At 46.4% G+C, this 18,853-nt stretch overlaps 1 protein-coding gene across 1 annotated transcript in view; it reads right to left on the bottom strand.

The window, feature by feature from the left end:
• WNT10A (Wnt family member 10A) overlaps positions 1-18,853 on the bottom strand; it is a 104,388-nt gene that overhangs the window by 30,439 nt on the left and 55,096 nt on the right. The window contains exon 3 of the mRNA XM_069227123.1: positions 759-1,132. Coding sequence (XP_069083224.1) covers positions 759-1,132 — 374 coding nt within the window. The remainder of the gene's footprint in view (positions 1-758; positions 1,133-18,853) is intronic.

Genomic DNA, 18,853 nt, shown 5'->3' with positions numbered 1-18,853 from the left:
GTCAGAAGTAAAACCACAGCTGTGGTGCACAGAACCTTCTCTAAACCATAACATTGGGCTCTAGAGCACCAGGATGCCTATTTAACCCAGAGGACACCAGGGTACAGTGGTGGTAGAGAAGAGTGAAAGAGGGTATAAGTAAGAGACATTAAAAGCAAAGTTAGATGCAAACCAACAAAGTCACATACTTTCAAATCGGGGTCTTCACTGCCAGGGGTGGGAAATACCGAATTGCATTATTATTATTAAAAATAGGCAAAATAGCATTTTTCATCCCATGAAATTAAGCCAGTAAAATCTGGCCCATCTGGGCTTTTTGGATGAAATAAGCCATGAGGATAAAAACAACGAAAAACTATACATTAAAAAGAATGGTTTCGGTAGGCGCTAAGTAAAATTATTATTAAAAACATTTATTTGTTTGTTAAGAAGCTATGCAAATCGTTATTGAATATTTTTAAGAATTGAGTTTTCCATGTAAAGAAAGCAGAGAATGTGATACTGAAACTGACTCACTCTCTAATTCTGAGCTTAAAGGATAAATCCAGTCTTTGGGCCAACAGGACTTTCCCCAAGTACTGGAATTTTCAGTTTTGATGTCATCTACATAGCTCTGCAATTGTTGCAATTTTTTTAGGGAAATACCCTGAGAAAGGTAAAATCATGTGGAATTCTGTGCATTAAATGATGATTTCCAAAATGTGAACCTCGGAAGTTGCCATTAGAGTTGTGTGCAGAGCAGAAGTTGACGCACTCACCTGCCTGCCGACACGGTTGTTGTGGAGCCTCATTCTCGCATGGATGTCTCGATACATTTCCCTGGCGTCCAGAAAGTCTTTAGAAAACCTCTCGCCATACTCCACATCTGGGCTGCAGCCACCCCACTCCCAAGTCTCCTGCGGCCCCGGGACTTCGGAGGGCATATGCTCTAGCACACCATGTACCATGCCCTTGCCCCTGTTCATGGCCTCTAGCTGAAGCCGATGAAGCTTGAGCCGGAACCCTTCTTCGTCCCCTCTTCTCTTTTCATCGCAACCACAGGCCTTCAGCTTGCCCATGGAGCAGGCGTTGGACACGGCATGGACTACACCTGCAGCAGCGATGGCGTAAGCATACGCACTCTCCCGATAGCCTAAAATCAGAAAAAGGGGAGATTTTAAAAATAAATCGGGATATTGATTGTTCCCATAGACTTTCATTGAAACAAAGCAATGTCAGGCAGGAATCTGCTCTAATAAAACTGTTTATGGCCTAAAAAATCAGAGTTTCCCGCCTAAATCAGATCTGTTGGCATGTATATGTGAGTATTGAAATTCATGTTTCTCATTTGCTATTATTATTAGTGGCGTGCAAGGACTGTCATCAAAGGTTTTGTTGAATATAAGTATCCAGTTCTAGTATACAGTCACTAGTCTCCACATTAGCAATAATGTGAACAAGGGATGTGTATTCTGTCATAAATCTGTTGCCCCGCCTCCGGCTCTCTCTGTCTCCCGCACATTGCCCTGGCAATAAGCCAAGATCATGAGCGCTGCATCAGTGTGCAAACAGTGCGGCCATCTTTGACTGGTCTTGCTATTGTACCGGCTAATGCTGTGCTTCAATCAAAGAATTAAATTAATGTATCATCTCCTATTATTGTACACTAAGTGCCTCATACTGCAACAATTAGTAAGCATTTGTGTTCCATGCCCTTTCCTTTCACTCAGATATACGATGTATACGTCTTTACTGTCTTTCTGAACCATTACCAGAATAAGTCAGAGACCCAAGCTGAAAACGTGTAGGTGGGCGATCTGCCCAATGCGCGCTAAGTGCAAACACTGTTTGTCGTGCATTAGATCCACAAGGCGCACTTGGATATGACAGAACTATGTTGCTAAGTGTGGGGCGTTGAATGCACCGATAGAGAGCCTTCGAGGCACATTTTCAATAAGTTGTACCTATTTTGCATGGGGGCATCTCCAATGCAAATGACGTCAGCTCTGGTTCCTCTTGCCCATGTAAATTATTGCTATTGATGCGGCAACTTTCTATGCACACTTGCCTTTAATGGAGTTAATACTGTGTGGTTACCTCGACTGGCACGTTTTGTGACTTTTGAGGCTCGAAACAAACAATGTCATATACACCAACCCATCCAAAGTGTAGCAGTGTTACACTATTCCAGATATTTATACAAACAAAATTAAAATAAGTACAAACATGTGCACGGAATGGCGTGCTTCGTTATTACCGATGTCTGCTTTGTTCACCTTGTTACCACATCCCAGATCAATATGCACCACTATGTGTATTCTGTATTTTTGAAGTGATAAGTAATAAAAAAATCATATTCAATGATTGCTGCCAGGAACTGAAAGAAATGTAATCAGAACAGGAGCTGCCTCTTAATTCAAACAGAAGCCAGGTGTGTAAACATGTAACCAAAACAAGGAATAACAGTGGGGTGATTAATGAGAGGATAATCATTTAATGTGATGCAATTATTCATCTGCAGGGCAAATCAAATAGTTTAGGCAAAAGAAATTGCCAACTCGTCACTGAGGTGAAATAATAACACATGATCTGCGCCAAATGGAATTATATAAAACGTTTTGATGCATGTTTGAAATACTCAAGTATAACGAAGCACCCTGTGCTCCGGTTGCCAACAAGTGAAATATCGTGAAATAAAAAAAGTGTTCATACAAAAAGGGGTAACAGGGTAAATCAAAATGCAACATAGACTAAATAAATCTTTTGAAATGCAACTAAGTGGTATCACAGCAATACACCATTCTGTTCCCCCAATGTGTTCATGGCGGTTCGATCCCTAAAAAGAATCATGGGATCATCATCAGAACAGACAAATAGGAGGAGTCTGAGCACTGTAGCTCAAATACAGAGAAGTGAACTTTGTTGGTCACATCCCAGCATGTAAGGAGGTAAAAAAGGCCCAGAGATTCAGAAGGGAAGACAATTAAAATAAGTAACTTTGGAGACAGCTGGCCATCTTCCAGGATAAGCTTCATTTGGTCCATGTGCCGCATACCACAACACATAATAGTGTAATAATTCAGGCTACATGGAACCATGCAGCTAATTTGATTTAAAAACCTCATAGGTGGCTGCTGTATACTGACCTCAAACTAAACTCAATACAGATATCTTGGCAGCTTGTCAGTCAACATTAAAAGAAGACAAGACTGCGGAAGGCTTTCCCTCTATATCAGGGGTCTCCAATCTTTTCTATGATAAGAGCTACTCACATTCAATGAAAATCATCCTGAGCTACTAATATCATTGGTGTTATAATATCGACCACATCAGACAAGTAACATTAGTGGCTGCCATATGCAAGATTACCATCAGTGATCACCTCAGTTCAGCAGGAAAAGTTACCAGCGGTAATCTAAAAGAATCTTTGCCAATTTGGAACGCCTCTATGTCTGTAATACATAACCGCCATAGCTGCAATCCCCCAGCACCAAGCTAATGCTATAACTGTTAAGGATCTCCATCACTGCATGATTTACCATTCAAATATCAGATTTAAAAATATTTTGGAAATTCAACAATTTTTCTAAAAACATCAGCTGATGAGTTCTGAAAATACCTACTCCTTTGTCTCAAATACACACTTTTCAATTGTGGTATCCTGATATTAATTTAACCAAGCGAAAGCTTTTAATTTAGTTGGTTGGTTTGCACACAGGAGAGTTACTAAGAGATAGTTGGATAGCTACCAGTAGCTCACAAGCTACTCGTTGGAGACACCTGCTCTAGATACTGTAAAAACAGAAAAATTCGTGTTTTTACTACAATTGCAGGTTTTAATTGAAAAGTGTCCTGGTCAGATGAAGCTTCAATTCTGGACCTGAAAAGAGGTACGTACCTGTCGGTAATAGTATAATACACAGAGGGTAGAAGAAGGGAATCAGCAAAAACCATAATCATTACGCATGCAAGAAATGACTTCCAAGATCCTCGAGGGACTTCAGTGGAAGAATCTGAGTCAAAACCCAGTAGCTGGGGCACCTGAAGACATTGAATTCAGGTGCTTCATTGGTGCCACAAGTGACACCTCAATAGAGTGTGCCTCTGGAATCGAAATTCATTCAGTGAAAGAAAGCCGCATGACGCATGTCATAACTTTGAGCTCAACAAATCCTGGCTCTGCTATTGCAGTAAACCACTTGCAGCCCAATTCAGAAAGTATTTTGTGCATCTCAGGAGAACTTAGTTGGACAGGGCGTTAAAACAGCACTCATTAATTCCAAATCATGTTTCATACAATCACGGTTTGTAGATTATTATTTTAAAATGTCCTATGGTGGAATTTCAACTTTACAAATGAGTGTTTGTGGGTGTACCTGGAAGGGCCCACCTGTTAAAGTAGCTGACCATTCTCAGACCTGTATGCTTCAGGTATTCATGTACCTCATGCAGGTAGTCTGGAACAGGGCCAGCTTCGGGCAGTGCGACTGGTGTGGCTGCACAGGGCGCTGACCTGGAAAGTGTGGGGGGGCACTGACCTTAGGTAGGGGGGGCTGTGTTGAGCAATAACTTACAATTTAAAAACACCTGCTGCAGAGTTCCTTCTGCATCCAGCTTTCACTGATCTATACAAATGTCAAGGTAACTCTTGTGATTGTGTTCCTGCTAGAGAGAGAGAGAGAGGAGTTTTTCCCTGCTGCAAAGAACAGATCTGTAATTTATGTACATAGCTGAGTGCATTAGTAAAGCCAGCCTTTACCAGAGCTTTAAAACAAATGAAATGTGTGTGAGAGAGAAGCTATGGAGATATAAGGGACACTTTTGCCAGGTGGTAGTGAGGGAATCTCAGGGGGAAAGGGTGGTGGTGGGGGGTGCCAAAAAAGATTTCCGCACCAGATACCATCAGTGCTAAAGCCGGCCCTGGTTTGGCACCTTCGAAATGCATACATATCTGCATCTGTCAATGGGCAATAGGAAAGACTGGGAATAAGAAGGGAATGTCGTATAATTTATAAGGATCTAAAAAATATTTTTTTCCTGAGGGAACATATTTTTCCTTTGGAGAAACTTAAGGCAAATGTGATTATCAAATTCAATCTTCATGAAATGTATGTATACAACTTATCCACCTGGTGAAATATCTGCACACAAAATAATTACATATTAGAGAACTGAAGAACATCTGCAACTATTGAAGACATTTGAAAGTACTCCTAAGATCATTTGTGGGTGCCATAAAATTAAATTTTTCTCCAAACACAGTAGAAGTGGCAGAAGAGCTAACTTTGGAAACCTGGGCTTTGTGAATCTGGTCCGCAGTGTCTACTGCACCTTCTAGGTTTGTGTCTACCATTGTTGGAGTCAATGTATGAATATGTGTTTAAAGAAACGTTTGATTGACCGATCCCATGAATTTTTCCTTGGTTCACTTGGCACTTTTACTATAGGTTACTGATGCGGCAAATTGTGTTCAAAATAGGCAGAAATAACCATAGTCTGGTAACAACATCTCTCTTGGGTTAGCTTAATGATTGGTAGACTGAGTTCCCACTGATGCTGTGAAGATGCTGTTGGGAGGAGAGCGGAGGTGATTTGTCGGTTGGGTCTATTTTCCAAAGCATGGTCTTTCCCGTGTCGATATGGTACCTATGTTCACCCAGAAGAGAGCGGCCACTGGTAGAATCATTCATGTCGCTTCACCTGTTCTCATCCATGTTCTCTGCCTCCGGAGATGCTCTCCTCCCAACTGACTCTAGAATTCTTTCTATGTTTGACAATCGATGAGAGCCTGTTACCATTCCTTTCACGTAATCAAAGAAAGTTAGCCAAAGCCCCCAGTCCATCATAACATGATGCTGACATCACCTCCTGAAGACAGTACTGTCTATAGCTCTGAATCAATAACGGCGTAGTTAATATGTCCTTGGCAAGTCACAGCATTTTTGCAAACCGAATCACATTTGAGTAAATATGCCTCTAGCAATCACATCACGGCACAGTATTCCAGGCCTAGCCCATCATGAAGGCACACCTCCTAGAAAAATAAGCAGGAGGGTTAATTAGTTCACGTAATGTGCTATGATGCCACAAAACCATGGTTTTGCAACCCTAGAATATCACTGTATTTAAGGGGATCCGGCCTGTGGGTCGATCAAAGTGCGGTGTAAAAGTCATGTTTGCTGTTTGATAACTTAATGTGTCATGTCTGCACCCAGTCACATCATACAAAGAACACATTTGCATGCCTCAACCCATTAGACAGACTTCCTCATCTTTCTGTAGTTCAAACAAAGACATTCATAGGTTAATGGGTGGGGTGGTGCTCTCTGCCAACCAGAGCTGCATTGGCGCATTTTCTGTGTGCTTACCATAGATGTTTCATGCTGTTACTAGGTTAGAGCACACTGTGAGGCGACACCCGGACTGTATGTGAGAGCATACAGTCATCAAGTATGCAGGCAGCAATGGTGCCCCTGCTCACCCGCCTCCCCACCGTGTAGGCAAAAGGTGGCAGCGCCCACTCCAAATATACCAGAGGGATCCCATCTAAAGCATCCACCCTCTTCTCGCGCCCTGCCCACGATGAAGACTGCGCTGCCCAACCAATGTTAGCATAGCTGTTAAACCACTTAAAAAAACACATAGTAAGGTTTTCAGACCTACCAACCAACCATGGCTCTCTGCCCATAGTTACAACCAATCACAACACAGATGCGCTTTCTTTCAACCAACCATGGAAGGATTGCCATGTTTTTCGGCTGATCAAAGGTTCCTACTTATACTGCCTACCACAGCACGGTTATCAGGCCTCCAGGCCTCCGTAGCTTGCTTATAATTGTGACCACGGTGTGGTTTGGAAGTTGTATTATTAACAACAAACTGCAAGTTTTTGTAGATGTGTTTGATCCAAGTCCAGTTAGTTTCAGAGTTCTTTGCTGGTTTACTTGTACACAAGTCGGCCTCTTCTCTCGAGGCCGGGCTCTGGGGCACGTGCACAGCTGTTCCCCTGGGTCTGGAAGTCCCACAGCGCTTGGAAGGCCCAAAGGGGCTCTTGAGGAGCTGATGCTCATCAGACACACTGTCACCCGCTGGGGAGCAGACATGATTTTCGTCTGCTTCTCCATCAGCAAAGCCCACCGGTCCCAACACGCCTTCCCAAAGCCTCGAGGCACACCCTCGCGCTCGTCCGCGCGCTAATTAAACTGTAGGTGAACCCGCCCCCGGCTGGACCCGAGCCAAGCGCCAAACATTTCCCCACATCTCAGGACTTGTCTGGCGTTACTTTCACAACACACCAACACAATTTTTCTTTCTAAATAAAACCCCCACACCTTTGTTTTGGTATTGCAGTGATTACTGCTGACAGCAAACACACGGCGGCCTTCACCCGGGGTGCGAGGGGGCGGGTGGGACTGTTTTGCAGTTTGAGGTACGTGTTTTGTTTCTGGTGTTGTGTTATTTCACCGTGGATCTTTATGCAGGTAAATACCTGTGGGTACCTATAACATACATGCCAACCCTCCCGATTCCGGCGGGAGACTACCGATTTCAAGGTTAGTCTCCCGCCTCCCGATTTCTCTGTGGCCTTCTGCTGACAGGGACTAGTGTTGTGTGTGACTTTGAGTATGCATTGCCTGGAACCTTTTCCTGTGGGTCAGTGCACAACATTTTTGTCACGCTCTCTGGCTGCTTTATAGGGTGACCAGACGTCCTGAAACCTCTCTTAGTGAATGCACTGCAGAGGTCTGTGTGCAACCAGAAAGCCACAAAAAGTGGAGAAGTGTGGCTCAATGGTTAGAGCGGCAGACCCTGAAGCAGAGATCTGGCTCAAGACCAGGGTTCAAGTCCCGCTTCGGCAGGTCTTGGGCTCAATTCCCCTTGACCAGATAATTCTCGCCTCGGTGCCTAATCTAATTCATGGGTCCCACTCTGCAACTCTGGGCAATAGCTTGCTTAATCTCCACAACGGCCCCAACAGCGCTTGGATGCCTGGCTTCACCCTGGGGGTGCTCAGGAGTGGGCGCCTCACAGGGAAAAGCCAGGAGGGGTTCCATAGCGGTATGAGTACAGCGCCTTGAGTCCCTAACGGGTGAGTAGTGCGCTATAAAAATGCTAATTTACATTTACAGAATTAAATCACGGTTGGTGCAGTAGAGGGTAGTGCAATTTGTTTTTCATATTACTGTCCCTTGAACACCTCCAGGGGTAGTAAGCGCTATATAACAACAATTAAAAGTAGGCACTTTGCAGCTCAGTTGTTAATTCTTTGCTCTACCACTCAAAAAGAATAAATGTTTTTCATCACATCGCTTCGAGTGATTTGATCAATTAAAGCCAGTAAAGTCTCCCAAGCATCCTTTACATTTGCAGAATTAACTCATAGTGCACATTTACATTTCTTTCAGGCAAGCAAGCACCCTGGCAGGAAGGCTTGTTTAGCTGTGTGCCCGGCTTATGTTTCACAGCACAGGAGACTCACTGAAAGACACTTCAGTTGAAGCATTCATACTATCAGACTTAACCGTCCCTGGTACTGTTGTCTTTTTATAAAAAAGTTGGGGAACATTGTTTCATTAATCTAAAAGTATAGGCAGGTCGTTCCCCTTTGATCCCGCCCACATTGACCTCTGAGTGTCCCTCTGTGTGTGTGTGTGTGTGTGTCTAAGCGTGCATTAGGTTTGCTTTACTTGTGTGTGTATGTGTGACCACGCATTAGGTTTGCTTAATGTGTGTGTTTATTCTTTTCTGGTTGTGCATGCCTGAGTTTGCCTCTGTGTGAGGCTTTGTCTTTGCAAATTACGTTTGGGCTGATATGTGAGAGTCTGCAGGTCTGCACACGTCAGCAAGGTGTGCTTGGGGAGGGCCGGGCTGTACTTCTGCGGGCACGTGTGTGAGCTTTGTGTGACTTTAAACTGTTCCAAATTGTAAAGTTCAAAAGAGCTGTCTTCAGCCCAAAAATGCGTAACCGAATATCTAAGGAATCGGCGCCTTGAGCGCTTTGATTCACATGTTCGGTGTCTGCTGCCTCCAGTGGATGTGATCTTGTGCACTTCTCGTGCAGGGAGACGGGGTGCGCCAGTGCGAGGCGGCAGGGCACGATTCACTGGGGCTCTGGTGAAAGCTGCGTCAGGGAGAGGGGGAGTTAGCGTGACAGGGTGGGTGACACTGGGTCTCAGGGAGTAGCAGGGACAGGGTGACAGAGCACAATACAATGAGACTTTGGAATTTGTTTTTGCAGTTTTACATAAAGCGAACTCAACCCAAAGGTATTGGAGTGCTTTACATTAGCACCAGTTACGTTACACAAAGACACATTTATTTTTTGGTAGGCACAGGGAGATAAATGTGATTTCCCAAGAATCACAGTATGTTGAGCCTACGCAGAGACACTAACCTGGTGCCCCAGGTCCAACGTCAACAGTTCTGGCCGTTACGCTACTTCTTCTCCCAGTATGGGGATGCGAAGGGTAGGGAGACCGATGGGGCTGCAAGAGATGGGAAGTCCGATTGATAAGGCCAGGCAATGCGGCTATTGTATTCTAATGCAGCTTTTATTTAGAGTTCACTACCACTATGTGGGGTGCTAAGTGCTTACCTACATAGGTAGCATGCAACATCATGCATGGTGTGTGGCTGGAAGGATGTTGTCTATGTTTATGCCTATGTGGGAAGTGTTTCCATGTCCTGCGTGATGACCAATGAGGTGTGGTTATCGTCCTATGGGACGCAGCTCATAGCAGTGCAGTGGATGATGAAGTGTGAGAGACAGATGTGCAGTTTTATGGTTTTCAGAAAGCTGGTACCTTTGAACAACTCTGCAGGTCCCTTTGTGGTATTTCATGCGATACAGTCTGCTTAGCTGGTTACTGCTTTGGGTTCTCCAATCTAAGATTTTGTGTTTACTTCTGGTCCTGAGCTGGCATGGTTGGAGGGAGACAGATCCATTGAGAAGGACATTTTATTATCCCATGTCTGAGTGTCTTCTGTGAGATGTAAAGAAGCGGTCAGAGTGTGTAGATATTTGGGTCTATATATAAGTCCTCCAAATTACCCAGCAATGTGTCACACATTTTCCTCCGTTGTTCCTTGCCTGTTCATTTAGTGATGGTGTTTTTTTAGGCTGTACAGTGCGGGTGATGGAGAACGCTCATAGCAGATACTTCTAACGTGAATTTAAGAGGTAGACGTTACAATTTTCTGCTGATTGCTGTGTATTATGGCCTTAGTATTATTATGGGTAATAACTTGTATGTGCAAGAACATAACTACATAATGAACGGTGAAGCTTACCTGCATGTCAAAAGCAGTTTGTGGGTGAGCTGCTTCTAATTTGTGTGTTGTAAGCTTAGGATTGCGCTTGAGGGTGTGACTGTTTTCTCGGCTCTGTTGGCTGGATGCAGGTGGTGCAGTTGTCTACCAACTGTCTTTGGAAGTGTATATGCTCTTTGGTGTCCTAATGCTGGCTGGCAGTGAGATCCAGATCTTCCTGGCCTGTACTGAGAAAGCAATGCCTCCTACGGGTTTCTTATGTTAAGGTGGTAAGGTGGCCTGTAGCACGGTCTTCTGTTCCGTTTCTGTTGCTTGAATTGAACTTGTAGGTGTAGGAGCCCTTTTCCTTTGGAGGCTCTGTCGATAACGCAGAGTGCCTCGCATGTTACCCTTCTAGCTAAAGGTAGCCAGTAGTGCGACTGCAAGAGGACTATGACATGGTCACAGTATGCAAAGCATTAGGCCTGCTTCAATGGGGCGCCTGGAGATTGGAGCCATGGTGTCAAGGAACAGAGAAAGGTAATTCAGGAAGGTAGGGGGCTAGTGTGACCTGTCATGAGGTGTCACGACTCAGGGCAGTGAGGTTTGGATAAATGAGGGGGCCAGGATGTTGCACGTCATGTACATGCATACTGACGGAGTACATGACAATGAGGTGATGCGGCCAGGGCGAAGGGGGCACCTAGCAAGGGAGCGCAGAGAGACGGAGAACAGGGTGCTGTTTTATAGAGGCCAAGGATGGCTCTTCAGCTTCTTACTTCTCTGTTTAGAGCCTTGGCCAGGGATGCTCCCAGGGCACACCATTAGTCCAGGGATTGAAGGGTAGGGTACCACTTGCCTCGTAGAGGAGTTGCTGTGTTCTCCTGTAAAGTCTTAAGGTTGTGCCTCTTCATTGTGACTTCCTTCTTTCCTTGATTTTACCTAGCTCACTGCTGAATGGGTGGTCTCTGCTGTGGTCTCCTCTCCAAGTTTTGCCTGGACTTTGTTTGAGGTTGCTTGTTTTAAATCCAAAGATCTCGAACTTTGAGGAGAGAACAGAACACCAGGTTTGCACCTGCAGACACACAGCTCTGGAATCACAAACAATGTCTTTGTTAAATGTTTAATCAAGGAACTTGTTTCGCAACCTTCTCTGCAGTTGTCTAGAGTTGTAGACCCGGGTCTATTCATCATTCTTCTCGTGGTCATAAGGTAATTATTCGTTACATTTCTGGCCCTTACCTTACAGTTTAGAAAGAGATTTCGGTTTTGGGACATGGGTTCTCTGGCTGCCACTTGTGTTTCAAAGACATCTGAGATCAATGTTTCTGTGACCAGAGAGGATTGGTCTCTCCTTTGCTGACTCTGGGACTGACATGACACCCTCTTCTCCCAGCAGTCCAGTATTTCTTAGACTGTCACCTCATCATCTGTATCTCAGGTCACCTTCCCGGAGGAGACTGTTTTTGGGTGCGCCTGCCACCCTTCCGTGTTGTCTCTCTCCACTGGCACAGGGTGCCCACCTTCTGTCCTCTGCTCCTTCTGGGACTGTCTAGAGCTAACATCACATTCTTGGTATTTGACTCTGTCTAGGAAATCTTGCTAACATTTCAAGTTGTCATTCTTCAGCTAGAATGTCCATGTTATTTCTTGCGTCTTATCTTCCCAGGACATCTTATGCTCTCCTTTTTTGTAGAATTTCCTCAATTTGTTCTTCAGAAGTCCTGCACGTTCTTCTTGCTCGCAAGATAATTTTGATCAGAATGTTTCGCTCAGCAGGACCGGAAATTGCCCTGTATCTCATTCCTCTGATGGTTTCAGAACCAGGGGATGCTCTTTCTCCAGTCCTGGTTGCTATTTTTTTTTTTGTTTCCAGGCACGTTTGACCAGTTCTACATCTTCATAGCCTTTGGCACAATCCTTAGGCCAAACGCAATTACTCGTGGATGCCTGATTTGGGCATGCCTGAGGGCATCACCATCTTCTTGTTTAGTAGCCCAAAGGCTGAGATGCTGGCAGCTGAGGTCCAGGCGCCCCCCACAGACCGTAGCAATGACCAAATTACAATTTGTTTGCAAGGGGGTTAACAGAGGTCGCCTGTGTATGCCACCAGAAAAAAATGCATAAAATGGCAAAAACTATACAAGTTTTTTTTCAAATTATCAAAACAAGGCTGTACCATCCATGATTTGCAATCCATATAATTCGGATCTAAAGTCAGTTGTGCGCTTCCATACCACCCAAACACATACAGGTCCTGGGCCACCTCCCAACCGGATGTAAATCCCAGACTCGTTCACCCCCAACCAGGGGCGTGAGGGGCCCTGTGACAGCCTCTCTCGTGACATAAGAATGGAGCCAAGAGATGCGCGCGAGCATTGCTCTCTGCCTGGACAGTGCAGGGTCATAGGTCCTCTGGAGAGGGCACTCGCCAACGTGTGTGCGTAAAAAGGATTGTACTAAGTGGGCACAGCTGGGAGTGGACTGCTCTTGGTGGGGCGTTCCAGAAACAGCTCAAGCTGCAGCCACGATGTCTTTATAATACAGACACATAACATGTCGGGCAGTGAAACATGTCTAGGATTAGAACACAGAAATACAGAGGTACACAAGCAGAACTCCCATTGTAAAGAAAAAGGCCATTCCCTGCCTGAAACGTGATCCTGGCCGTTCTCACTCCAACTTGTACAAGCGAATCATGTCACACTCACTCCCAGCATGCATCTCACTTTGAATTGTAATAAGTACAGATGCTACTGTTACGTAGCAGAGTGGGGCTCACTTTATCTCCATCTGGAGGATGAATGGCTGAGCCGATAAGTGTACATTTAAAGCAAACATTTTTGGCGGAAGAACTTGTTTTTAATTGCAAATTAATCACTGATCGCACTCCTCCACAAAGGGTCGTGGTCCTCTTGTGGTAATCAGCTTTTCTAGGTAGTTAGTGTTGGTGGCTGTGAGGGCAATAGTGAGACGCGTATTTTCGTGCAGCAGGAAACATTAATTTACAATAATTTTACATAATTTGTGGGGTGCATTCAAGACTAAACACATTCTGAAGAATTTTGAAATAGTGCCTGTTTATCGAAATTGACATAATTGAAAATCCAACAATTATTAAATTAAAAACAAACATTGTTATAACACTTTTCTAATATTTGTAAGCCAGTTACATATAAACAAAAGACAAAGGTGAAACGTGTTGGCATGCCTGTTAGAAGAAAGGAGACAGAAAAAGGAAGAAGACAGAAGATGACAGAAGACGGGAGAAGATAGAAGACAACAGAAGAAAGAAGACAGGAGAAGACAGAAGGGGTGCGAAGGCAGAAGACGTGAGAAGACAGGAGATGTGAGAAGACGGATGGCAGAGGGAAGACCGAAGGCGGAAGAAGACAGAAGACGGAAGGCATGAGAAGACAGAAGACGGGAAAAGACAGAAGACGGGAAAAGACAGAAGATGGAAGAAGATGGAATGCATAAGAAGACCAAAGAGGTGAGAAGACAGAAGATGTGAGAAGACGGAAGGTGGAGGGAAGACCGAAGGCGGAAGAAGACGGAATGCATGAGAAGACAGAAGACGGCATGAGGTAAAGAAGACAGCAAAAACAGAATACGGTATGCAGAAAGAAAAAAGAAGACGGACGACAATGAAAAAAGAAGACAGAGAAGAAGGCATCAAAGAAAGAAGACGTCAGAGAAGTAAGAAGACAGCAACGAAGAAAGAAGACAACAACGAAGAAAGAAGACGTCAGCAAAGACAGCAGACCGCATGCCAGAAGAAAAAAGAAGGACCTTCAGCTTTGCAGCCAGAGGAAGGACACTGGCCAGAAATGATGAAGTAATGCTATTGCAAAATGTGGCACATTATGCTGCATTATTTGTCTTTTGCTGCCGCATAATTTAATTAACCATGTCGCATAGTTTGGCCCTCTGCAGCCGCATAATTCCAGTGGTCCTGCCTAAGACATGACTGCCACTAAAAGGTTGACCTTCAGGGTCACTCCCCCCACGTTGAATACCGACCACGACGGTGGGAGCTGCTCACTCCGGACTCAGTCTTGTGATGGAGCACCCCTCGTGGAAGAGGGACTTTTAGAGCCTAAGACAAATTGTATTTTGCCGTTTGGGGACTCTGTCCTGTGCCATATTTGAGGCCGTTTGTTGCAGTCTGGTGCCCTCTCATGGTCATTTGAGGGGCTGCTGGACAGCAGCTGTCTGCAGCGCCTTGGATGACGGACAGTCGTGGGGTGCGGTCGTAGGTCGGTGGGGGCGGTCTAGTGATGCTGGTGGAGGGCGGGTGTGACGCTTAGAGATGCGCACCCTGAGGAACAGGCAGACTCGGCAAGCGCTAGCACATGGATAAGTGTCTGAGGCGCAAATAATTGATGAGGCGCTGCACGCATGGCCGGGCCCGGCACCGGAAAGTGGGAAAATGTCTGAATCATTCAGGGGCTCTGTCACTTCAGGTTATGGCTGACACTGCGAGCCGGGCTCCGGCTGCTGGCCTGGGCCAGGCCCCGCGGGGATAGCTCTGGGAGGTGGAAAGAGATATCAGCTCTTGGCCTGTGAAAAACAAGCAGAGGTGGGAACATTCCGGAGGGTCTCAGGACCATCATGCGGCCTGAGCATCCTTCACAGAGGGCTTGCTGCCCCCTCCTGCATCCTTCACAGCGGCTTGGTGCCCCCTCCTGCCTCCTTCCACAGAGGGCTTGGTGCCTCCTCCTGCATCCTTCACAGCGGCTTGGTGCCCCCTCCTGCCTCCTTCCACAGAGCGTTTGCTGCCCCCTCCTGCATCCTTCACAGAGCGCTTGTTGCCCCTCCTGCATACTTCACAGAGGGCTTGGTGTCCCCTCCTGCATCCTTCCACAGAGGGCACTGGTGCCCCCTTCTGCATCCTTCCACAGAGGGCTTGGTGCCCGCCCTGCATCCTTCACAGAGGGCTTGGTGCCCCCTCCTGCATCGTTCCACAGAGCGCTTGCTGCCCCCTCCTGCATCCTTCCACAGAGGGCTTGCTTTCCCCTCCTGCATTTTTCACAGAGGGCTTGGTGCCCCCTCCTGCATCTTCCACAAAGGGCTTGGTGCCCCCTCCTGCATCCTTCACAGAGGGCTTTGTGCCCCCTCCTGCATCCTTCACATAGGGCTTGGTGCCCCCTGCATCCTTTCTCAGGGGGCTTGGTGCCACTTCCTGCATCCTTTCAAAGAGGGCTTGGTGCCCCCTCCTACATCCTTTACAGAGGGCATGGTGCCCCCTCCTGCTTCCTTTACAGAGGGCTTGGTGCCCCCTCCTGCATCCTTTCACAGAGGGCTTGGTGCCCCCTCCTGATCATTCACAGAGGGCTTGGTGCCCCCTCCTGCATCCCTCCACAGGGGGCTTGGTGCCCGCTCCTGCATCCTTTCACAGAGGGCTTGGTGCCCCCTCCTGCATCTGCCCCCTCCTGCATCCTTCACAGAGGGCTTGGTGCCCCCCTCCTGCATCTTCCACAAAGGGCTTGGTGCCCCCTCCTGCATCCTTCACAGAGGGCTTTGTGCCCCCTCCTGCATCGTTCACATAGGGCTTGGTGCCCCCTGCATCCTTTCTTAGGGGGCTTGGTGCCACCTCCTGCATCCTTTCACAGATGGCTTGGTACCCCTCCTGCATCCTTCACAGAGGGCATGGTGCCCCATCTTGCATCCTTTACAGAGGGCTTGGTGCCCCCTCCTGCATCTTTTCACAGAGGGTTTGGTGCCCCCTCCTGTATCCTTTCACAGATGGCTTGGTGTACCCTCCTGCATCCTTTCAAAGAGGGCTTGGTGCCCCCTCCTACATCCTTCCACAGAGGGCTCGGTGCCCCCTCCTGCATCCTTCAAAGAGGGCTTGGTTGTGACGTGAGGGGCAGAGCTTTCGACCTTGGAGGTGGGGAGCCATCCTCCAGTCTCGGTGTCAGCTCAACACCCTAGGAATTAGGGCCAATCACTTAATCTCCCCGTGCCTCGAAAAATCAAAAACACGCATCCACAATGCAATGGGTCTCACGTTTGCTCGAGTTAGAGCTATTAGCATTGTAAAGTCTTAAACAGAATCTTCTTGCCACATAAACTGAAAATGAATAGTAAAACAGTTTCACATAAGCAAACCCATGGCCACCAGGAAGCAGACATACAAAAGGAACCAGAAGTTCTCTCGCAGTCAAACGTATCGGCAAAGGTGCAATTATCCATGTAACCGGCAAAAGTGCAATTATCCATGTAACAGGGTCGAAGTCATGCAAAGCGCTCGACTACTGCCCAGCGAGATCACACTGCGTAGGAAATAAAAATAAAAAGTAGTCCAGAAGCCACGCGGAAAACACAAAGCCTCGTATGTTTTCAGTAGTTGGGCAGTGCGCTCGAGGAGGGCTAAACATCGGAAAAGGCATGACGTATGCATGCCTTTTTCTAATGAAATTAAGCGAATTTTAAAAGGCAAACCCATGAACCAACCAAACTGATGGGCGTGACATGGGCATGGTTAAAAGCCACAGAGAGATTACAACAGGGGCCAGTGTGCTTGCGCGCTTGACCCTAATAAATGTGGCTTCCTGTGACATAATCAATGCTCTTGTAAAGTGCTCCAATACCTTCGGGTCGAGTTTGCGCTACTTAAAACCACAAAAGATAAATAAATAAACGGCCACACACCACCCGTAAGTATGTGACGGGAGAGGAATGATGCTGTGGTGCATCACATCATTATGTTTGCACTTAGCTGCACAGCATCACCTGAGGCCAATGAAGAGCAAGTGCACCCTTGCAACAACAAAGTAGTGCCAGTGTGCCCACTTCTGTGTCTTGCTAAGCATTGTCAATGTGGTGCCCGGGAGGATCTAAACTTGCACTCGAGGGCCCGTGAGAAGGCATGATTGACGGACATGGAGATGTGATGTTCACTGATAGGGAAACCGAAGGTTCGGGGATTCTACTGTGTGTACTCCTGGCTTCTCCTTGTCACCCAACTGTGTGATCCCAGACAAATCAAGTTATCTCTTTATGCTTCAATTTACGAGTCACTACATTTCTGGGCGCGCAGATACAGATCAACCACTGCATACAAATAGAGGTGGCACAAACGAGCTGGCCCAGCTGATCCCTGCTCTGCTTGCTCTTCTAAACCAACTCCACCCTATTTGTTTGTGGCAAATCAATGGGCCCCAGATGCATCCTAAAGTGATAAACAAAGGACCTGATTAAAAACAACCTGGAAAAACTAGCAAACCTTCAAATCCAAATCACTGTACGAGGTTAGACGTCTCAACTTCGCAACCAAGAGAATTGTCTATTAATCCCAGCTGGTCCTCTCGAATGTTCATGCACTGTGTGATCTTGGGTAAATTGCTTTCTTCTCAAATCAGTTCTCCTACCATTGGAGAGAAGGCAGACCCTGGGAGGCTAAGGGGTCAAGTGCTTTCGTCACTTTCCATGGACTTTACCACAAATCAGCAGAGCTCCTCTGCCCTCCTGTCCCTGAAACTGCCCCATGTAGAGCGCGGAGGAAGCTAGTGGGGCATCTGAAGGACCTTAGGAGGCTCCACGACTGGGGCTAGAGATGTTGGTGAAAATAGGGGCAGGCAAGGCCCCTGATTTAGTCAGAAAGAACCACCACCATATCTTGTGGTGGTTCTGTCTGACTGCGCGAGGCAGCCATGTTAGCTCTGGTGATGTTGTACAGTAAACTCTGAGTGCGTCTGTAACATTGTAAACATTGGTCCTGAAATGGATCTCCAGTCCAGGCTGTGTAGTATCAGGACCCACATTTGATGGGCAACACTGGTATCAGCGGCAGTAAGGGGGTGAAGGGCTGAACACTGAACAGCAATCCCAAACTACTCCTAAACAGGATGGGAACCAGCTGTCCGACTCCCTCGCCTTTTAATTCATGCGTTCAAACCCAGGGTTACTCACTCAATCCTGCCCAGTGGCAGACAGCCCGAAGGTAATTCATTCCATTCGCAGGTCAATCAATGGATTTAGAAATCGGCCAATCTGACTTTGCTGTTTAGCCCAAACACCCCTAAAATGGATTGAAATGTTAACAATCAGAAGTATATTCGTTTGGGTTTAGCAACCAAGGACAGAGAAGCCACTACACATAACATACCATGTATCTGTAGGTGCCACCTTCACCCCAGGGGAGGGGTCTTTTGCGGCTATTGACAGATAACAGATGTTTATTGCTACCTTCCTCAAAGGTACTCATTTTCATGACTTCAAAAGAATAAAAGGCAGAGAGGCCCTGCCAGGATCTGAACTGTTGAACATGGGAACAAACACAGATCCCTGGAGGGGGTGCATTAGTCCACTGAGCCACCATCCCAGGCTGATGAAACCTTGGTGTAAAACATGAACTGGTTTATATATCGCAGACTTCCACTGATATACAACTGTCTGCTTGGAACAGTAAGCTAAATTAGGGATCACGGCCAGGGACATTGTAGAGTACGTGGTACTCTGCAGGAAGGTAGAAGTTACTAAGGTAGGAACTAATTTCAGAGAAAGTTAGTGGTTACTCTGTGGGTGGGTAGGAAGTGTAGTCTGGGGAAGGGAGGGGCCTAATGCTGGGGAAGACAGCGGTGGTTATCATTATGTACGAAGAATAGGTGGCTACTCTGGG

The sequence above is a fragment of the Pleurodeles waltl genome, chromosome 3_2 (assembly GCF_031143425.1).
Source record: "Pleurodeles waltl isolate 20211129_DDA chromosome 3_2, aPleWal1.hap1.20221129, whole genome shotgun sequence".
NCBI lineage: Eukaryota > Metazoa > Chordata > Amphibia > Caudata > Salamandridae > Pleurodeles > Pleurodeles waltl.
Note: the sequence above shows the minus strand (reverse complement) of the source record. Positions and strands in the feature narration are given on the sequence as shown.